Raw genomic sequence first — 20572 nt, forward strand, 5'->3', positions numbered from 1 at the left:
CTATAAAGAGGAGCAGGCAATGATATGGTAGCTGGGGAGCGATCTGCAGCCATGGGCTGCCAGTGATGATGTTCCTCTGCCTAACATGGAGGATAAGTACGGCCTGGCTTCCTGCCCTCAGGGCACTAACCTGGGAGGACTCTCTCTTTTTTTTTTTTCTTTAAACATAGTTGTGCATTTTTGTACAGTATTTGATTTCTTCCCTCAGGTGTAGAATCCTTAGTTCTCCCACCACCATATCACCTATAAATCATCACCCTATTCCCTGTGTTCTTCCCTCCTCTGTTTTGACGCCTTTCCTCACTCTCCCTTGTGAGGAAAGATCTATGGTCAGCTTACTAGTTTTGTCTTTTTTTCTTGACCTTATATTTGGTTTCTCTCTATTCTACATATAAGTGAAACCATCTGATATTTATCTTTTTCCTTCTGGCTTATTTTGGCTAGCCAGTTCCATCCATGCTGCCACAGTGGCACGAGTCTGTGTTTTTTGTTCACGGAGTAGTATTCCATTGTGTAGATTTACCACAACTTTTGGACCCATATGTCTCTTGGGGGCACTTAGGTTATTTTCATATCTTGGCTACTATAAAATAGTGCTGCAGTAAACACAGGAGTGAAGGTTTCATTTCACAAATTAGTGTCTTTGTGTTCTTTGGGTAGATTCCAAGGAGTGGCATATCTGGATCATATGGTAGATCTGTTTACAGTGTTCTGAGGGTCCTCCACACAGCTTCCCATAGTGGCTGGACCAGTTTACATTTACCAGTTTACCAGTAGCGTAATAGGGTTCCTTTCCCCTCACATCCTTGCGAGCATTTGTGGTTTCCCGTTTTTTGTCTTTTTTTTTTTTTTTTAAATGTGGGCCATTCTCACTGGTGTCAGGTGGTATTTCATTGTGGTATCGATTTGCACTTCTCTGATAATTAGTTAGGTTGCACATTCTGGCCATTTGCATTTCTTCTTTGGAGAGGTGTACCTTCAGTTCTGCCTATTTTTTAACTTACTTGTTTTTGTTGTGTGAACACTGTTGTACATCTTAGATATCTGTCCCTTATCTGTTGCATGGTGTGCAAATATTCTCTCTCATTCTGCAGGATGGCTCTTCCTTTCTGTCTCTTGCTGTACAGAAGCTTTTTAGTTTTATGTAGTCCCAGCTATTTATCTTCTCCTTTGTTTTGGGAGGACAGTCTTGAAATCTACCCAGGCTGCATCAAATTGGGGCAACTGATAGTGAGGGAAGGAGCTGGGTCGGCTGACCAGAGGAGAAATGCGCCTTCTTCACCAGACCATGGCTTGGGGCCCCAGGGTTCACGCAGCACTGGGTGGTGGGGTCCACTTCCCACAGACGCAGAGGCAACGCCGTGCGCTTTCGGTGGCACCGAGCCTCCTTCCTGTTTGTTCTGCCACATCTGATTACTCCGGGCTGGAGCAGGGAGGACGAGCCCATTCCCGGCGTTCCATTAAGGCCGCGTTCCATTAGGGCTGCGTTCCATTAGGCTCTAGGGACCAGAGCTTCCAGTTTGTTTCTTTTCAGCGCCTCAGCCTTTCGCCCTCGGCGCCTCATCCCCAGTCCTGGAGACATCCAGCGGCTCTCTTCACCAGCATGGTCCCCCTAGGCCTGGGTACACCCCCGCGGCGTGCAAACTCCCGGGGCAGCGGATCCCACAACTCATCCCAGTGTCAGATTCCCCGGAGGGCTGGAGCTGCTTGGGCGGGGCCGGGGCGGGGCCTCCGCCTGCATCACGTGACTCGCCCCGGCCAATCGGCGCGTGGGCCCGGGTCGAGGCCGGCACCTCCGCGTCACTGTCCGGTAGTTGGCATCCGGCGGGCGTAGAGGACCGCGCTGCGGGGCGAGCTAGCGAGCGAGACAGGTACGGCTGCGGGTCGGCGGTGGGGGTCTGCCTGGCGGGAGGGAAGAAAAAGAAGACGGCACCAGCCCCTCCGGCCCTGCACGCCCGCTGCAGCCGGGCGGCGCCTCCCGACTTCCCTTTCTCCTTAGGACGAGGCCATGGAGCGCGAAGTCCAGCGGGTTCGAGACGCGTTCCGGTCGGGCCGGTCGCGCCCCCTAAGGTTCCGGCTGCAGCAGCTTGAGGCCCTGCGGAGGATGATGCAGGAGCACGAGAAGGACATCCTGGCGGCTATCGGTGCTGACCTGTGCAAAGTACGCGCGCGAGGGAGGAGCGTGCGCCCCACGTCCCACTTTAGCTTTTTGCATTTAAAAACTTTGATTATGCAAGCACTGTGGGAGTGTTATGTGGAGCAGTGCGGATTAAGCGCACGATTCCCCCGACTTGGCCAGTCAGCCTATCTTGCCTAGCCAGTCCTGTTGTGTGTATTTCTTCTGTGCAGACACAAAAGTGCGTGTTTCTGGGCCCGAATTCCTCTTTATGTGAATTGCTTTTTGTGTTCTTGGCTGTTTTGCTGTTGCATTTATGACCCTTTTCCTTATTTCGAGGAACGCTATTTATTCGGGGTCTCTGTCATTTCATATGTTGCAGATAATTGTCTCCGGGTCTGTTTATTGCCTTTTAACTTCATGTATGATAGCTTTGGTAGACAGAGGGGTTTTTGGTTGTCATTGTTGCTCCCAAATTTTCTTCCATTATTTTGTTTTAGGTTAGTGCTCCTCACTCCAGTGAGCTGGTTAATCATTTGGGGATCTTGTTAAATTGCAAATTATGGCTGATTTGGGCTAGAAAAGGAGTCCGAGATCCTAAATTTCTAATGAGCTCCCAGATGAGACTATGCTACCTGTTTTGGAGCTATGCTATGAGTAGCAAGGTGCTATGAAGTAGTGTTTAGGATATAAATATATTTTCTAATATTATTATGTTTTTAATTTTCTTTCCAAGAGTAACAAGACCCTGCTCTGACTTTGTCAGTCTTTTCTGCTACTCCCCAACCAGAGTAGCAACATTAGTTAACTATAAAATTTCATTTATATCACTTTTGGTGAAGAGGAAGTGGTAAAAGTAAGATACTTAAGAAGTCTGAATCATTTGTTCTGTAAGTATCAAGTGTTTGTGTGAATATGTGATATAGGATCACTAAAGAAATACAGTAAATTTCTTGCCCTTCAAGGTTTAAAATTTGGAAAACAATTTGCATAGCAGTTTGGCAAAACATATATACAGCGTAGCATAATTATAAACTAGTGTACTGTGGGTGAAATACTAATATATAAATCAAAAGCACAGTTGCCATAGGGTATGATCAAGGCAGATCACTATCCATCAGGGAAATCTTCCAGAAAGAGACACCTTTTAAACCTAGTTGTAAATGGTTTGTGTCTGAAGGGTCTTTGAGGAATTAAATATTAGGGAGTTAACACCTCCTTATTGAGGATTTGGAGCATGCAAAAGGAATCTGAGTGTCAGACCAGCTGGTCTGATAATGGTAGTTGTCACTGTAGGTGTGCTTGACCTGCAGTCCCAGGCATTTAGGGCTGTGTGTGTCACACTCCTGCAAAGTTAACTGTGATTCTTTAACAACAGAGTGAACTCAATGCATACAGTCATGAACTTATTACTGTCCTTGGAGAAATTGATCTTGTCCTGGAGAAGCTTCCTGAATGGGTTACTGCTGAACCAGCTAAGAAGAACCTACTCACGATGATGGATGAGGCTTATGTTCAACCAGAGCCCCTGGGAGTCATACTGATTATTGGAGCTTGGAACTATCCCCTTGTTCTGGTCATTCAGCCTCTGATAGGAGCCATTGCTGCAGGTCTGGTGTTAGCTGATATCTTTGTACCTATTGGGACTTATCCTCTCATTGGTTGTAAATTAAGGATAGTGACATTAGCCTTGTTTTACACTGGCAGTTGAAAATTCATGAATATATTGAGAATTCATGAATATATTTTTTAAATGGACTCTGGAGGATATTCGTGTGGCAACTATTTCTTGAAACACACAAGGAATGAACCTGTGAGACCATAGAGGTGTCTGAGTCCAGACGTTTGGAGTCAGGCATCCATAGTATAATGTGATTTTCGTTGCCAGTTCTGACTGTAAATAAGCTCTTTGATTCTGTCTGACCAGTTTCCTCATTTAGAGAAGGCGGTAATGCTTGGCTATATAGAAAGTGCTAACAGATTATTTTATCACTTCTTTGAGATCCAGCTCAACAGTTGTTTTTTTTTTTTTTTTAAGATTTATTTATTTATTCATACAGAACTGGAGTACAAGCCAGAGGTGCAGGGGGTGAGAGGCTTCACCAGAGACAGAGTGGAGAGCAGAACAGGCAGATAGAGGAAGTACACTGCTGAGGGGAGCAGCGGGCGAGTCAGGAGAGCTCTGCCCTGCCATGTGGGTCACCTCCGGGGTAGGGGGATCAAACTTGCACTGAAGTAACTGCAGCTAGCTTGCAGTGCTGCGTCCTAACCTGTTGTGCCACCAGGAAGGGCCCCCACACAGCTCAACAGTTTTATCTTGATGTAACTTGTTTGGCCCATCATTCCAAGGACAAATGAAAAAAGTGAGAGGAAATTGGAGGACTGGGGAGACTGATAGAACCTATTGTTAATGACCTGAAGATAATGAGAAAAGGTGCTTATTTTGGGAAAGAGCAGAATTCAGAGCTGAAAAAATAATTGGAGTGTTTATCTTGCCTGTACTCTCCACGTGAACACTGTTTTGGTTTTTAAGTTACTCTAGTTTTAAAAGATACCGTTCTGCTTTTTGCTTTGCTTAGGAAATGCTGTGATTATGAAGCCTTCTGAACTAAGTGAAAATACAGCCAGTATCTTGGCTAAGCTCCTCCCTCAATACTTAGATCAGGTAAGAACTCCTCCATTCATGTTCAGCATTTCTGTTTATTGTGGGCAACTCCCACTTGGTCTTCTAGTTTTATGTGTCACTGAGCACTGGAGATTTGTTTTCATTTCTTTAAGCCTGTATTGACTTGGTCAGAGATGTTAAGTTCCAAAATAAACTGTGGAATGGCTCACCTGTTGTGGCTACACTATATGCTTAGGCCCCTGGCTTTAAAGGAACACCTCTCATTTTGCCATAGTCATCCTCTTCTCCTGTTTGACATTTTGAATTAACCCTTGTTTGATCTCACAGAGTTTTAGGTCTATTCATGAAGTGAGTTATTTAATGAGGACGGTACTGTATTGGGTACTGATAACCTCTTGTCAAAATGGGGTTTGGTTATGTAAGAACACTTCTGCTTTTAGTGGACAGGCTTGTTTGCATGAGAATTACAGGAAGAAAATGGCCTCTTCACTTAGATTAAGATGCTGGTATTGAAGAGTATCAAAAGCTGAATAAAAAACATGTTCTCATCCCTAGATGAGATCTCACCCATCCATGATCTCAGTTCTGTCCAAACCAGCCTGTTTTCATGCCCTTCTAGGGATGAAATTCATGATGCTCCGTGAAGTTGGGCCCCTTAGTTATCCATGGAGTCGCTGCAAGAATCTTTATGTCGCTTTCACTGAAAGGCAGTTTTAAAATTTTATACCTGAAATTGTACATTTTAATTTATAATAGTCTAGAGGCCAGCTCTGGCTCTTATAATAACAATGGTCTCTGTTACCTTATCACTGTTAAGGCAGGTCACAGAACAGTTTTACTAATTGTTCTAATAGCTGTTTCTATCTAGTTCAGAAGAGTGATGAAGACAGTGAGATATCAGGGATTGAGTAGAATTAGGAGTAGAGATTTGAAGGTCCTGCTTTGTCCCTTATTATGAGTAAATTCTTTATTTTTGTCCTTATGGAGTTAATAATGCCAGCCCTGTCTCACTTAGGTTGTTGGGGACCCAGTCACATATGCTCTGTAGATTAAGCCACATGCAAGTTAAAACTTGGGCAGTTGAACTGGGAAACGAATGAGAATGAGCCCTCCTAATTAGCAGGAAGTGAAATGAAAACATGAGTTTACAAAGCCAACTTTTACTTCCTGCTACACCTCATAATCTTATTTTGTCATTTTTTTTTTAACCTCAGAATCTTTTGAACATTTCCTCTGACTTCCTTGCCATCTCTTCTCTGTCATTGTTTTTCTTGCTGTTGTTATTATTCATGCTGTTGTTGTTATTGTATTTCATGCTGTTGTTATTATTATCTTTATTGACTAAAGATATCACAGGACATAAAAAGGTTCAGTCCAAAGCAAGTAGACGAGGAATCTGAGGCTCAGAGACTGTCAGTAGTGGCCAAAGGTCACCTAGTGAGTAGTAAAGCCCAGATTCAGCCCGGATCTGGCTTCCGGAGTGAGTGCTCTTGCTCTTGCTCGTGGCTAAGCACTTCTTGCGCAGATGTTTGCTTGATTCCGACTGTAGGCCAAGCTCCGTGCAGTGTTGGGTATAGAGAAAATGTTCAGTGAAGATGGATCATCTGGGACCTGGCCCGTGGTCACTGACGATGGCTGGTCACTGACGATGGCTGCTTTCACTCCAGTGTCCTCGGCTTCCACCCCACCCCGCTTTTCATGCATTTCCCTGGTCAAATTCAGCCATTGATTTCCTTTGTGTTTTTAACCACTGAGCTCATGTGGAAAACATCAGGCTCTCTTAAGTCAGTTGCTGTTTCTCAGATGCCATCAGACACCATCAGTCTTCCCCACTGTCCTCAGTCAGCTGCCTCTTCTGTCCTCACAGGGTCCAGTCTCCATGTTCCCCTGTCTTTTATATGTCTGTGGTGAAGAAATTGTTCATGTTAAATGGTAGGGTTAGTTAACTCTACTGGTAGTATTTATGTATTTCTTTTTTAAGGATCTGTATGTCGTTATTAATGGTGGTGTTGAGGAAACCACAGAGCTCTTGAAGCAGCGCTTTGACCACATTCTCTATACGGGAAACACTAATGTTGGAAAAATTGTCATGGAAGCTGCTGCCAAGCATCTGACCCCTGTGACTCTTGAACTAGGAGGGAAGAGTCCATGCTATATTGACAAAGAGTGTGACCTGGACGTTGCCTGCAGGTGAGACTCACCTTCCAGTTAGCTGGTGTTTTCCTAACACAGTGAAGATTTCCCCAACAGGCGGGTATATATTCCCTTTGCACTTGAACCCTAGGTGTTCTGGCTTTTTAAGTTTTCATGGTTGGTGTTCTCAAGGGTAAAGAATTCTTTCACAAATTGTCTTTTGGTGCCACTGTCTGGAAAAATGTGCAGTAGGTCTTGAGATAAAATGGTTGTCCTTAGGTGTTATGAAATGATTTTTTCTAAATAATAGATCTGACGAGAAATTGTACTGTTATGTGGGCAGATGAAATAGGAAGTAGATAATGCAAGGGATTGTGTATGCCTAATACAATCTTTAAATCCCCAATAGAATGTGTATCATGTTGATTTCTTAACTGAGTTTCTTTGTTGACAAAACCAGTATTACCATTCTTTTAACTGAGAATAGTATCTTTTACCTGGAAACCAGAAAGGAAGAGGTTTCATGTTCTCTACTAAATCAGTTTAGTTACCAGGATGTGCCAAAACCCTGAATTGACTGTTTGCTTAGGCTTTTCCTCCTCTTCAGAGGTAGTGGGGTGCAAAGAGGAGATACAGGGAAGTAGTTAGGTCAGGATACAGGTTGCCATTATAGGTACAAATGTAATTGCCAGAACACGATGAAATTGAAGCAAACCCAGGGGGATCACTAGGGTCCTCACCCATGTGCTTATGACGCAAAGCAGGTACATGTAAGACAGTAATAGCAGGATTAATTTACACCGGGAATGAGGAAAAAAAGGGGATAAGGGTAAGGGAGAGTATTCACAGACTGGCAAGTAACCAGATGTTCTCTGCCCTACCCAAAGTGATATCTACCGAGCAGAAACCAAGATACATACAGAAGCTGCATGTGGGAAGCTGGTGGCTTCTCTCCCAACACCCTTCCTCACCAGTACTTTAACCACCAGAGCTCCAGTAGCTTACCTGCCAGAAGTCCCACAGTTGAACTGATCAAAAGCCTCAGCAGTTTAATTGCCAAAAAAACTACTCAGTTTTTCTGACTAAGAACTCAGCAGTTTAAGTGCCAACAACCTCAGCTCTGCCCCTTTTCTTAGTAGCCACCGCTTGGCAGGAGGAATTTGAAAAGCTCCACCTTCTACCACCAAATTGACTTCAGGGGTGGAGTCTAGAACATTCTACCTTGTACCATAGAGCTGGCTGAGAGCACTAACAATTGGCCCCGAGTTTGTTCCTTACTGTCCCTCTTACAATGAGACCCTCAGATAGTGAGCTTCCAGACCATGTACTTCATTCCATATATAAGAATGACTTCCCGAAGTGGAGAGGGACTCCCCATAGAAGAGGATGATCTTAGAGATTGACTGCTGTTCTGCTTTACACCTGAACATCTTGCTAGCAGGACCCAGTGCTACAGCCAGCAGAGGTAGAGCCTGTTAGAACTCCTGCGTCCACAGTATTCTCTTGATGGAGCTGGAGGAGGAGGAGGGCGTTGGAAGGTGGTTTCTCTTTTCCTGCAGCAGCCACTGACTACAGTGCTTATAAACTACTATTTCTCATGAGCAGAGTAAGAACTTCCCCTGCTCCTGAAAATATTTTATGTCAGTTGAAAACTAGAATTCTAAGTTCCAACCAACCAACCAATTTGGAGATGAGTTTTTAAAGATTATGAAGTGATCTTGCTACTTGTGAAACCTTCAAGCAATACAAAAGTATGTAACAAATGAATAGTTGACTGAATTACATAGTTATTTGAGATTTTCCCCTTGCCCTCAGACGCATAGCCTGGGGAAAGTACATGAATTGTGGTCAAACCTGCATTGCTCCCGACTACGTTCTCTGTGAACCATCTCTCCAGAATCAAATCGTGCAGAAGATTAAGGAGACAGTGAAGGTTTGTATTTGACTCCATTGGTTTCATGAAATACGAATTCAGACTGTTTGCTGAGAGCATCCCTATTCCCAATCCCTGCCCCAGGCAAATTCCAGTAGCATATGTGACTGGATTTGTTGCTATTTAAAAATTCTCTGTATACTTTTCATAGAATGTCTTCTGGGAGCAAGGTTAGACTGTGTTAAAACCACTTGAACTGTTTAGTTGACTGATGTAATGACTGACTTGTTGTGATATATGAATGAAATAATAAAAGCATGGGTTTTGTCTTGAGAGAATGTTGTCAGTCCTTTGAGGTATAAGCAGAGGCCCCTTGGTATTGCATTGGCAGAAAAGTCATGACACATTTTTGCGTAGAAAGAATATATCGTGACTTCTCTGACAACCAATATATTGGCCATTGCTCTTAGGTTCCTATGTAGGTAGAGGGTGTAGTAAGGTCAGTGGTTTGGAGGAGTGAGTTAACTAAATATCTATTCAAGAATCATGTTCTTGGCATGATTACTAACTTGCAGGTGTTTGAAGATCTCTTCTAAGGGAGTAAAGGAAGGCTGCATGGTAGTGTCCTGAGTTAGACCTTGAAGACTTATGGGCTTTGGATTGGAAGAAAGGAATGGGCCCCACCAGTGTGACCCTCTGGGTGAAGAAATTATTGGAACCATTGTTGTTTACCCAACAGGTGCTAATTAAGCACAGAAGTAAAGGATCAAGAATGCTAAGAGTAACCATTACGGTCAGAAAATGAAGTTGTGTGTCAGGAAAGTAGAGTAGTCCAGGCTGGTCACTGGGCATGAGATGCTCAGTCTTAGTGTGGGAATTGTACATCTCTTAAGAGAAAGTCAGGCCTAAAGAACATGGAGGGAGAATTGTCCAGATCCGGGGGAAATAGTGTGGCACAGAGAGGGGTTCATGAAAGATTCCTGTGAGACTGGAAATACATGGGAATCTGAAAAGACTTGCTTATTTACGTGCGGTTACTGACTTTGGTCAGGTTCAAAGGAGAAAGACATCCTCTGCCTTCCTTTGATTCTTGTATACTCTTAGCATAGTGGTTCTCAACTGAGGTTCACAAGAGAGCCATTTATGAACAGTTCTCAGTCCTCGTTTTCCAAATATTGTGATTTGATTGGTCTGGGGCTCCTGTGATTTGTAATGCACCACCAACATTGACAAACCCTGTTAGTGGCCTGGAATTGTGACCCTGGAACGTGAGTTTTAATATGTTGGGTGAGTCTTAACCTCCTGGGTCTGAGGCTGGTGGTGGTGGGTGAGTGAGTGATTTGATTTGAGAATAAATTGAGAACTCTGACAAGATTTTGTAGTGTTGTAGTCTTACAGCATTTTGTATGTGTTGTACAGAATAAACTTTGTATGACTTCTGGAGTTCTTTCACCAGAAGAATTTTTGATTTTTTTTTTTTTTTGAGTGGCTTCACTGTCATCTATGACTGGTAGAATTACCAATCCAGAGAAGATAGAAAACAATAAAACCATGCAGAGCTCAGCACTCTTTCTCTAACGGGATAAGTAGTCCATATTTTAGGACTTGCAGTCATAGGATCTCTGCTGCCACGCCCCAGCTCTCATTTCAGGAGGAGAGTAGATCTCCTCCACATCTTCTCTCACGTTCACTCCATATGACTCCTGCCCCGGAACTGAAAAATGATGGACCTGTGTGTGCTCTTGAATTTGTATCCTTGGCCTGCCAAAAAGCTCAAACTTACTGTGATTTTGCTCCTCATACAGTCCATGGGGAGTGGGGTGTGCGTGTCTGGAAGATAGAAAGCAGATCGATTTGGGGGACTGAGTAGATTTTATACTTATTAAATTGAAATACAGGCCTTTTGTGAGAATTAAATACTGTTGTTTTAAACAGGAATTTTATGGAGAAAATATCAAAGAATCTCCTGATTATGAAAGGATCATCAATCTTCGTCATTTTAAGAGGATTTTAAGTTTGCTTGAAGGACAAAAGATAGCTTTTGGTGGGGAGTCTGACGAAGCCACACGTTACGTAGGTAATGGAACTTCACCTTTCCCAGGGGCAACGGCAGCTTGATAGTTTTTACCAACACTCTTTACTAAGAATAAATAAAATGTTATACATACTGTTTAAAAGTTACTGAACATTGCTTTTTTATGTACTGTCTTTGTTATAAACTTTTAAAAAGATGATTATTAAAGATATATTGGGGTTTTTTTGAGTGGTTTCATTATCATCTATGACTGGGAGAAATACCAGCTCAGAGAAGATAGAAAATGGCCCAACGTTCCTTTCTATAAAGGGATAGGTAGTGAATATTTTAGGGGTGCCAAATAGGCTATTCCCAATTATAGATTATCCCCTTCTAGCACAGAGACCCGTTCACATGCTTGGAGACAAATATAATTTGCACTGTTCATCCACATCTTCAGCACTTTTTTCCCAGTAGATAGATGACCTGATGAAATAAATGTAAGATGAGTTTTGCATTTCTGTTTACTTTTACATTTTCATTTTGCTTGGTATTTTTTTTCAGCCCCAACAATACTTACTGATGTTAATCCTCAAACCAAGGTGATGCAAGAAGAAATTTTTGGGCCAATTCTTCCAATAGTACCTGTGAAGAATGCAGATGAAGCCATACAATTCATAAATGAACGTGAAAAGCCTCTGGCTTTCTATGTATTTTCTCATAACAAACAGGTAAACTTGAACAGCTTATTAGCATTTGCCACTATCATAAATCATGTTTCTTAGTTACTGTAAGAAAAATAATGGTTTATTTTGTGTAATACCAGCATCCATCAAGTGAGGCTGAACTTACAGATTGCTGTCTTGGTTAATGAGGCCCTCGGGTCACCACAGTAATCTTTGCCATACTCCCTGGGGTTAGTTCTGAGTCTTCAGGGGTGGGTGTCACAATTTTTTTGGTTCATAAACACCTCCCCTATAATTGGAAGACTCGTGTGTACCAGGGCTAGAAGCTTTCCTGATGTTAATCCACAGGCCTTCCTGTGGAAGAGTCTTCCCCTCTTACTGTAACAGTATTTACAACCTTTGGGTGGGGCTGTGTGAAACAGGGATTTCTGGCACTTTTCTGGAGATGATTGTGATGTTTGGGACTTGAAACTGCGCCTTTGTTGTTAGAGTCGTAGAGCTGTATCAGCCTGGTTCACATCATTCACATCAGAGTGACCAGTTGCTGCTAAGGAATAGTGGTCTTAAGAAAAGGGGGGCAGGTAGGTTCAGGTGCCTGCTGTTCCTGAGAGGGGAAGGGAAAACAAGAAGGGGGAAGATGGCACCAATTAAGATCTGAGAAGTTCAGGGCCTCCCTCGTGGCCTACGGGTTAAGTCTCAGCACTGTCACCGCTGCAGCCTGGGTTAGATCCCCGGCCAGGCAGCTGACCACACATGGCGCAGCAGACCTCTCCTGTCTCGCCTGCTCCCCTCAGCAGTGTATTTCAGTAGACCTGCCTGTTTTACTCCTCACTCTGGTGACTCCTCTCACCACTCCCCTGCCTCCCGGCACCTCTAACTTATACTCTAGTTCTTATACAAAAAATAAATAAATAAAATCTTAAAAAAAAAAAAAGATCTGAGAAGTTCGCAAACCAAACATTTTCTAGAGAGTCCATAACATGGCAACTTCTACAGCTTGTGAAGTGAAGCCCAATGTTTAGGGCTCAGTAGGACTGGGTTATTAGTAACAATAGTTGGTTGGCATTTCAGGTGACCACAGGAAATATGGTGGGTAGGATAACAGAAGCCTCAATGACCGTCAACCAGGGTACAAGGCAGTGGGGTCACCTGTGGTAACTGTTGTCCTCTGACACTGTTTATAAAGGACTCTCAAGAGCTTGTTAGCGGCCTGCTGAAATGACATTCAGTCACTATTCAGGTATCAGGCCAGCCATTTCTTCAAAAACAGGAAATCTGAAACCTCAAATTTTGTTTGCAATTCATAAAGACTAAATGATACTACTAATCGTATGTGATCATTTAGAGCAGAGATAGGAATATTAACACTTTTTTAAAACCAGAATGTCATATGAACTGTCCCTTATTTTAAAGGACAGCTTCTTCATTGGCTGCCATTTTAGGTAGTAGCTCCAGGCGATGATTGAGTAAACAGGTTCTTCCTCAAGTGTGTTCACAAACCCCAGTAGTCTTGCCAATGTACACAGCCAGGAGGTCCTTCCTGAGAGCACACAGCCTCTATCCCAGGCACTGCTGACCTGGAGTCTTGTTCTGTTCCTCAGCTCATCAAACGCATGATTGATGAGACATCCAGCGGTGGTGTCACAGTCAACGATGTCATCATGCACTTCACACTCAGTTCTTTGCCCTTCGGTGGAGTGGGTGAGTAGTTCTCTCTCCTGCTGGCGGTCAGTATTTCAAAAACACTCTAGAAGCATCATTGCACAAATCTTTTGCTCAAGTGGTTGGCATTGCTGCTTTTGCAGGCCTCTGCTTGATCTCTTGCTTCCAAGAGGGGATTTCCCTAACCTCCCCCTGCGAGTTGTCTTCCCTCTGCCCACCAGACCCTCTGCTGAGCGGCTAATCCCTTTCCTGCCACCCACTTTCCGTCCTTAGCAGCACTTAACCACGATCTATGATTACTTTGTTCTTTTCACTGGCTTACTTGTTTATTGGTCTGCTCCCACATTTATGGGATTTTTCCAACCAACAGTCAGGTCTCAAATGAAGTCCCTCTGTCTCTCTCTTTGTTTTAGAGATCTATTTACATACAGAAGTGCTGTAAAGGCCAGAGGTGCAGAGGGTGAGAGGATTCACCAGAGACAAAGTGGGGAGCAGAACAGGCAGATCTACTAAAATACACTGCTGAGGGGAGCAGCGGGTGAGACAGGAGAGGTCTGCTGCGCCGTGTGGATCATCCCCCTGGCCAGGGATCAAATTCATGTTGAAGTGGCTGCAGCTAGCTTCATAGTGCTGCACTTTAACCCATTGTGCCACTTCCCAGTCTCTTTTTAAAGTGATGACAGGCCCAGAATATTAGGAGCAGACAGCAGGCCGAGGGTTTGAGTTCCCCTGTGCTGCCTACCCTGGTAACATCGAGTAGCCCTCAGTTCCCACCGGCAGTGCTCTCCTGCCCCTCTGCAGGGAGTGGTCTGTCCTTGAATTGTTTCACAGCTTGAGAATAAGAGACTCTTTTCCAGAGAAGTTGAGCAAAAATTCATTCTGTTGAAACTCTGTGAATACAGACTGCTCTCTTTGGGTTGTATCCTGTCTGCCTCTTTGACATCTGAAATAATTGACTCAATTTTTTATTTTTCCTTTGGAGCCTCAGTGGTGGCTAATAGAGATATTACAGAATAATGAATGTATGAAAATTCTCATAGCAAAAAGCAACTAATGAAAGCAACTGCTTTATTCTTGTCCTCTGTAATAGCATAAATCAAGTACGCCATGAGAGTGAATGGTGGCCATTTGTCAGGAACAACTGTTCTCGGTCAAGGCAAGCGTGTCCTTGTCCTGTAAGCCCTGGCTGACTTTGCATGGTTGCCACATGTATGTTTCTAGAATGTAAGTGTAATATCAGCACCTACCACTTGGCATCTGTAAAGCACAAATGGGGAGAGGCAGATCAGGGGCTATTGCAGGACCCAGAATAGGATGATGGTAGGGGAGGATATGTAGCAGGTCGGGGTGGTGTCGAGCAGCCAGATTTGCTGATGGAGTGAATGCATGGGGAGGAGAGATGGTGACTCAAGGTAAGGGTGATTTATGGGATGTAGGCTGAAGTTACTGTAGCTTCACTCCCTCAAATCTTCCAAGATTTGGTTAGATCCTGCACCCGGAGGACCCTGGCTTTTTCCACATGATGGCCACTGAAGGCTCTTTTCAAACCACGGGATGTTACTTGGGTTCAGTTGCATGAGTTGGTAGGTTTGGCATTATCTCTCTTTTTTTAGAACATAACAGAAACCTTTTGCCCCCAAATGCAAAAAGAATGCAGGCTTTTTAAAAAACCTCAGAAAAGATAGAAAAAACCCGCAGAATAAAAATGTGGATTACCTATAACCCCACTATAAAGATAACCCCAGGTACATGTTCTGAAATTTCTTATCCTTGCATCTAGTGCATACACGTAGTCACACATGTGTAACTATTTATTCCAAACCGTATCCTCTCGTGTCTTGTTTCCGCCCTGCCTTTGCCGTGGCCCGGGTCGGCTGGCCCGGGCCGGCACACGCCTTGTTTGGTGCAGCAGCTGTGTGCTGTTCTGCCGTGTGAAAGCAGCGTCTTTTCTAAACTGAGTCCTGTTACTAGGCGTTTTCATTTCAATTCTTTGTGGTGTATGATTCTTCTATATTTTTTGTGCAGGTTCTGATTACTTCCTCAGGAAAAGCATCCAGCAGTATAATTACTGTGTTAAAAGGGCTTTTACAATTTTTTTTTTTCAAAATGCTTTTTTCTTTCACTTCTAAAGTAATAATTTGGCATGTAGTTTAGATTTTTTTCTAAAATGCCTAAGCTTTTATACATATTGCCACGTTTCCTTACAGCATCAGCTGTTGCCTACGTGAGGTCCCTCAGCCCAGCCCCCAAGTTGCCCTTCTGCCACGGAGCCACGCACATGCCTCTGTCCAGCACACAGAGTAGATTAGAGAAGTGAAAACTGTCACAGCGTGTGGCTCTTTAAGAGGGCAGAGATTTACGCTTGCCCACGTCACTAGCTGCGTGGCCCTGCTGTCCTGGACTTTGTGATTTCTGGGACCTTAGCAGAAGCAAGGGGGTGAGTGGGTGAGAGTACCTTCAGGCACATGGGGAGGCTGTGAAAGGCTGCCTCTGGCTTTGTGTTTAGAACTGGGATGGCTTTATGCGCCACTCCTAGATCCTTTTCCTCTCTGCAGGGAAACACGTTGGGGGTGATGCTCTCTCCATTGCAGGGCTGTGGTGAGAATGACTTACGGGATGCATTAGTGCCAGCATCAGGGAGCCCCACCAGAGAGAGTTGCCCCTGGCCTGCTCTTGGAAACCACGCTGTGGGTAGACCTTCACCTTGCTGGCACGCCGGCGGGAGGCCGTCCTAGGCAGCTTCTGACGCCGCCGAGCTGGCCGGGAAGTCCAGGGGCGTCCCAGGCAGCAGGGAGCTGTGGGTCTCCTCTACGCGTGTGTGGCTTGTGTCACCTACAGGGGGCCTTCTTTGTCTCTTTTATTTCAGGTTCAAGTGGGATGGGTGCTTATCATGGAAAACATAGCTTCGATACTTTTTCTCATCGTCGTCCCTGTTTAGTAAAAAGTTTAAAGGGAGAGAGTGCTAACAAACTCAGATATCCTCCCAACAGCCAGTCAAAGGTGGATTGGGCAAAATTTTTCATCCTGAAACGATTCAGCAAAGGGAAACTCAGTCTGCTGTTCCTCGCTTTCCTGGGCGTCGTGGCCGCTGTGCTTCTCAAGGTGAGTCTCGGCTGCTGCCGCGGCCCGGCTCCGGGCCTGCCTGATGTGCCCTCTTCTGGGGCTCCTCTCCCTTTGTGAATTCACTGTCTTTTGCATCTGCTTTCGAGGCTGTGACCAGGTTGGCAAACTGCTGCCTGCTGGCCAGCACCTGTTTTTATAAATGAAGCTGCTTGGGTCACAGTCCTACCCATTTGTTCATTCACCCTCTCTGGCTGCTTGTGTGCTACATAGCAAAAGGGAAGAGTTGTGGGGTTGTAGGCCTACAAAGCCTAAAAAATAAGTTTGCTAACCTTCAGTCTAGAAGTTGCGTGCAGAATTTGGAGCTGTCTAACCCAGTGACCCTTTCGCCATTGGTGTTTCAGTTTCTGTTTTGCTCCTGAATGTGCATGAACTCAGCATGTGTGGAGAGGCTCTTGGACCATAGTGGTGGTGCGGCAGCTTTGGTGAGGGCGACTTGAATGTCTGTCCCCCACAGCTTACTGCCATGTCATGTTTGCCTTTGATAATCAGTTAGAACAGCTGTGGGCTTGCTAAGAGGCCCCTGAGACAACTGCCCTCCTAAGGCGGGTAGTGCATCTTTGGGGCAAAGAGAATATCCCAGACAGTGAATGTTAAAATGGCATGGGGAAAGGTAACGAACTATGTGCTCGAAGCCCTCTGCCAGCCAACTCAAGGAGGGACATGAAAAATGGACACCATCACGAAGCTCGGCAATGCGTGCATGTCACAGAACAGCTGTGTTTACATCTGTATTTAAAATGTGAAAGGGGGTTGGCTCATGTTACATTAACACAGCTTTGTGGAACTGGAGATACCAGTCACATTTGAAATCATTTGGGTTTTCTCAGAAATACCAAGCTGTGCTGAGGAGAAAGGCCCTGTTGATTTTTCTGGTTGTTCACAAACTGTGTTTTCCAGTAAACAATGATGAAAATTCAGAACCCAGCTCTATCTGTTAAGAATGAGGTAGGAACTCCTTGTTTTCTTTCCATAAGCAGGCAAAATGGGTTATGTTTTCTTTGAATTGTTTGTTGATTTCAATTGTAGGCTTACGGGTGTTGACTAAACAATATTCAGTTTATCTCTAGACATTTTGGGTCTTGGCCCACAGGTCAGAGTCTTAGGACTACTTATCCACAGTTCTTAAAGGGTGAGGAATCTAAGAAATGTGTAGCGGTAGTGGCTTAGCTGGTCTTGGTGCAGCAGGCCTCCTTTCTAGAAGAGGGGTAGCCATAAGGTCCCCTTTCTCAAATCTGTCTGCTCAGTCTTCCCGAGGAAGCATTGGCTGACTGCAGACCTACAGTCACTATTTAGACCCTGAACTGTTTGTTTCATCATTTGAGAATAATTTACAACCTCAGAGTCACTTTTTGTTGTTTGATTCGTATTTTTAAAAGTTTGCTTTGAATTCATGCTAGCAAATCAAATGCATATGCAAATCACAGCGTAGTATGCAGATTAGGGCTATTTGAGTTGGCCGTGTGGTCGGATCTGAGGTCATTATCTGCCTATCTTGCTGTTTTCCAAGGATACCGGTCCCCAACCTGATAAATATGTTGGTGGCTGGAGTCAGGTTTCTCAGCCTCCTGGGGAACTGGGAGTCTGCCTGCTGTCTGGGCTTGCTGCAGTCCCCCAGAGCTCCCTGAGAGCTCCCTCGGGTGCAGCACATCTTGAGAGACAGGCTGAGGTGGCCACGTTGCCGCCCAGAGTTCCCCAAACCGCTTGACAGACAAGCCTTTCTCCGATAGGGAAGCAGCAAGGTTTAAAAACATTTAGCAGCATTTAGGAAAGCATGACTCTGGCTCTTGGCTCTGACAGGGAGCTGATGGTGAGTGGGCACCGCCTTTTCTGAGCCCATGCCGAGGCACTTCGGCCTGGTAGAAGGGAGGCGTCAAGGAGTTCCTGGGCCCCCTCCAGCTCTGCTTCTCCTTACCGGGAGCTGATGTTCACATTGTTGTGGATTCATTGTGCCTAGAGAAAGACTTGGTTTTCTTTTCCTCTTTGCTGCTTCTCAGTTCTTTTCTCTGTACTTTTATCCTCTTTTTAGGACATCATCTTTTATTTCAGATTAAAGACTCTCAGCCTATGTTGTACATTCACTTGAGGAGCCCTTATTGTGATTGCAAATATTTTCCTGGAGTTACTTCTTTTGCACTTATTTTGTTATATGCTTAGATTTGATTTTGTTACTTTACTTTCTAAAATTACAATGAATTCAGAACATTTAAAATGGGAAGTTAAAGTGTGACTATCAATCTAAAAAGGGCCACGTTAATTAGAATCTGAGTGGGGAGGAACTTCTGTTTGCATACAAAGTCTATGTATATTGCTACTGTATACACACAACCAGACACACATCCAAAGCCAAGTCCCAGTAAAGCCGAATACCTGCTGGAAAACATTGTAGGAGATGTGGGTCCTAAAAGGTTCAGAAATTTGAAAGGTTAAAATTCATGAATGTGTGCATGAATTTAGGCCTTTGAAAGTTAAATATGACATTGAACTCTTTGAGGGTGTTGCAGCGCGCCTTAGCTTAGTAGACACAAACTAATTTCAGAACTACTGTGGAATTTTAGAAACAAAACAATCAGTTTGCAGATTCCTCGTAGAAACTTCTTCTGATGCTAGGATAGTAAATTTGTATTTTCTACCCCTGTCTCTGCTCTGATACTATCTCATTGATAGTGGACAGATCGAGTCTCCACCATTTAGTGTTCTTGTTGTTTTAGGGATTAATCATTCATCTTCAGCCCAGGCCACATTTATACTTCTTAGGAAGACATAGGCTTTGATACAGTGTATACAGATTCTTTTAAGAAGGGATATTTGTTAGTGTCCTGATTCTAAGTTCATGTTCCAGAGCCAGGTCAGAGGGTTTTTAAACTAGCAGAGTAATCTGGGTCCTCTTTTCTCTCCAGGTAGTATACTACTGAAGAATGATCCTGTTCAACCTCCTACTTGCCTCTACTGAATTATGCCTCTGTTAAATGGTTAATGAGCCAACAATTTTAAAATCCTACAAAAGTATGCAAATGCACTGTGATCTAACCTGAAAGTTATTGCCAATCACTTTTATTAAACTTGGCTTTTCAACCAAATTCCAACATTCCCCTAATAGCGAGGATATTCACAGAACCCATTCTAGACTGTGTCACCCCAATATTAGAACTTTGAACTAGAGGAGGGGAGTATGTTAGGCTAAACTCAAGTTCTTTGGGGAACCCTGAAGGGGTCTTAGAACCTACTTGATAACTTTTTCACTGCAGTTCATGAAACACGGCACACCTTTCCTCTGAAGCTCCCAAGAGCGCCACACTGCCCAGCAAGGCCCCTGCAGCCCAGGGGTGAGGCTCGATCTCCCCAGGTCCCCGTAAGCACTAGAACAGTGTGACTGTGGTGGGGGCACCTTCCTTGGTGCCCTGGGGCCTGAGAGCCGGCCTCCAGAAGTCGGCCCATCTCACCAGTGCGCTTTCTCCCTTCTCATCTGGTCTCCATACTGTCTTGGGTTTAGTCTGACAGTATCTTGTGACTATCCACAATTCTCTCAGTGACCACTGTCACTCAGAGCATTATGTCTATCATAGGGCTTCCTAGAAAACAGTTACCAGTTTCCTGTATCACCTGTTATTCTCAATGATGTAGGAATTGTAGAATTCTGCATCTTATTAAATGCTGTAATTAAAGTATTTTTAAAGTATTTATCTAACTCAGGACCCTAAAGTTATAAGTTTGCAGACCTCCAAGAACAAATCTTTTACGTTTCATATTTCTGTAGCACAATGCAAGTAAAATGTCACTTTTTTAAACTTTAGAGAGAGCACTTTCTGAATAAGTTCAGCCTACAGAACTTAAAGTGGTGACGCCATTTCCTGTCATGGACTTTGGATCCCAATCACCTCATAGGGCTGATGGTGCATCTCTTGGAGCAGTTTGGAGAGGTGTGTAAGCCACAGTAGCTGCCATGCCGAAAGGTGTGAAGGACGTGGGAAGACGCTGGACTGCACAGCCATGACTGAGCTACCTCAGCCCATTGGGAAAGTGCTAAGGAAGAGCCCTGCTGTGTGACCCACCACCCCGCCCTGTGTTTGAGACGGACTGTGCCCACTCAGTGAGAGACCGCCACTCACTTCTGTGCCCACTCAGTGAGAGACCGCCACTCACTTTACATAATGTGCGATCAGCTTTGCTCAAAGAATCGGTTCCATTAAGGCTGCCTGAAGTGTGAGTGTTGAAAATTAATCACTGAACTAGAATAAACTGCTCAAACGTGGCTTTAACCAACTAGTCAGCCATAATACACTTTAGAAAAAAACTTCAGTATGGGATTTTCATTTAATATATTAAATTGTATGTTATAATT

At 44.2% G+C, this 20572-nt stretch overlaps 1 protein-coding gene across 5 annotated transcripts; it reads left to right on the forward strand.

The window, feature by feature from the left end:
- The first annotated feature begins 1772 nt into the window (after nucleotides 1-1772).
- ALDH3A2 (aldehyde dehydrogenase 3 family, member A2) lies at nucleotides 1773-20431 on the forward strand. Of its 5 annotated transcripts, none has more exons than XM_012726467.1 (12): nucleotides 1773-1871; nucleotides 2000-2161; nucleotides 3495-3726; nucleotides 4696-4781; nucleotides 6724-6932; nucleotides 8691-8808; nucleotides 10684-10825; nucleotides 11327-11493; nucleotides 13050-13149; nucleotides 15977-16212; nucleotides 17061-17178; nucleotides 19131-20431. In XM_012726467.1, the coding sequence occupies exons 2-11, from the start codon at nucleotides 2009-2011 to the stop codon at nucleotides 17169-17171; spliced, it is 1554 nt and encodes a 517-aa protein (XP_012581921.1). In that variant the 5' UTR covers nucleotides 1773-1871; nucleotides 2000-2008; the 3' UTR covers nucleotides 17172-17178; nucleotides 19131-20431. The 5 variants fall into 5 exon arrangements, with proteins under 5 accessions (XP_012581921.1, XP_012581922.1, XP_004684621.1 ...); XM_012726468.1 differs by having other exon boundaries at nucleotides 20025-20431; XM_004684564.2 differs by lacking the exon at nucleotides 17061-17178.
- The last annotated feature ends 141 nt before the right edge of the window (nucleotides 20432-20572 follow it).

Source organism: Condylura cristata, unplaced genomic scaffold (assembly GCF_000260355.1).
Source record: "Condylura cristata isolate star-nosed mole 26May11 unplaced genomic scaffold, ConCri1.0 scaffold00017, whole genome shotgun sequence".
In the NCBI taxonomy this organism is placed as follows: domain Eukaryota; kingdom Metazoa; phylum Chordata; class Mammalia; order Eulipotyphla; family Talpidae; genus Condylura; species Condylura cristata.

Bases quoted from the DNA above. Each gene is read 5' to 3' on its own strand.
- ALDH3A2 (XM_012726467.1), top strand. From the start codon at position 2,009: ATGGAGCGCGAAGTCCAGCGGGTTCGAGACGCGTTCCGGTCGGGCCGG. The intron at 8,809-10,683 runs GTTTGTATTTGA...TGTTTTAAACAG, and splicing joins AGATTAAGGAGACAGTGAAG to GAATTTTATGGAGAAAATAT. The intron at 16,213-17,060 runs GTGAGTCTCGGC...GGGTTTTCTCAG, and splicing joins TGGCCGCTGTGCTTCTCAAG to AAATACCAAGCTGTGCTGAG.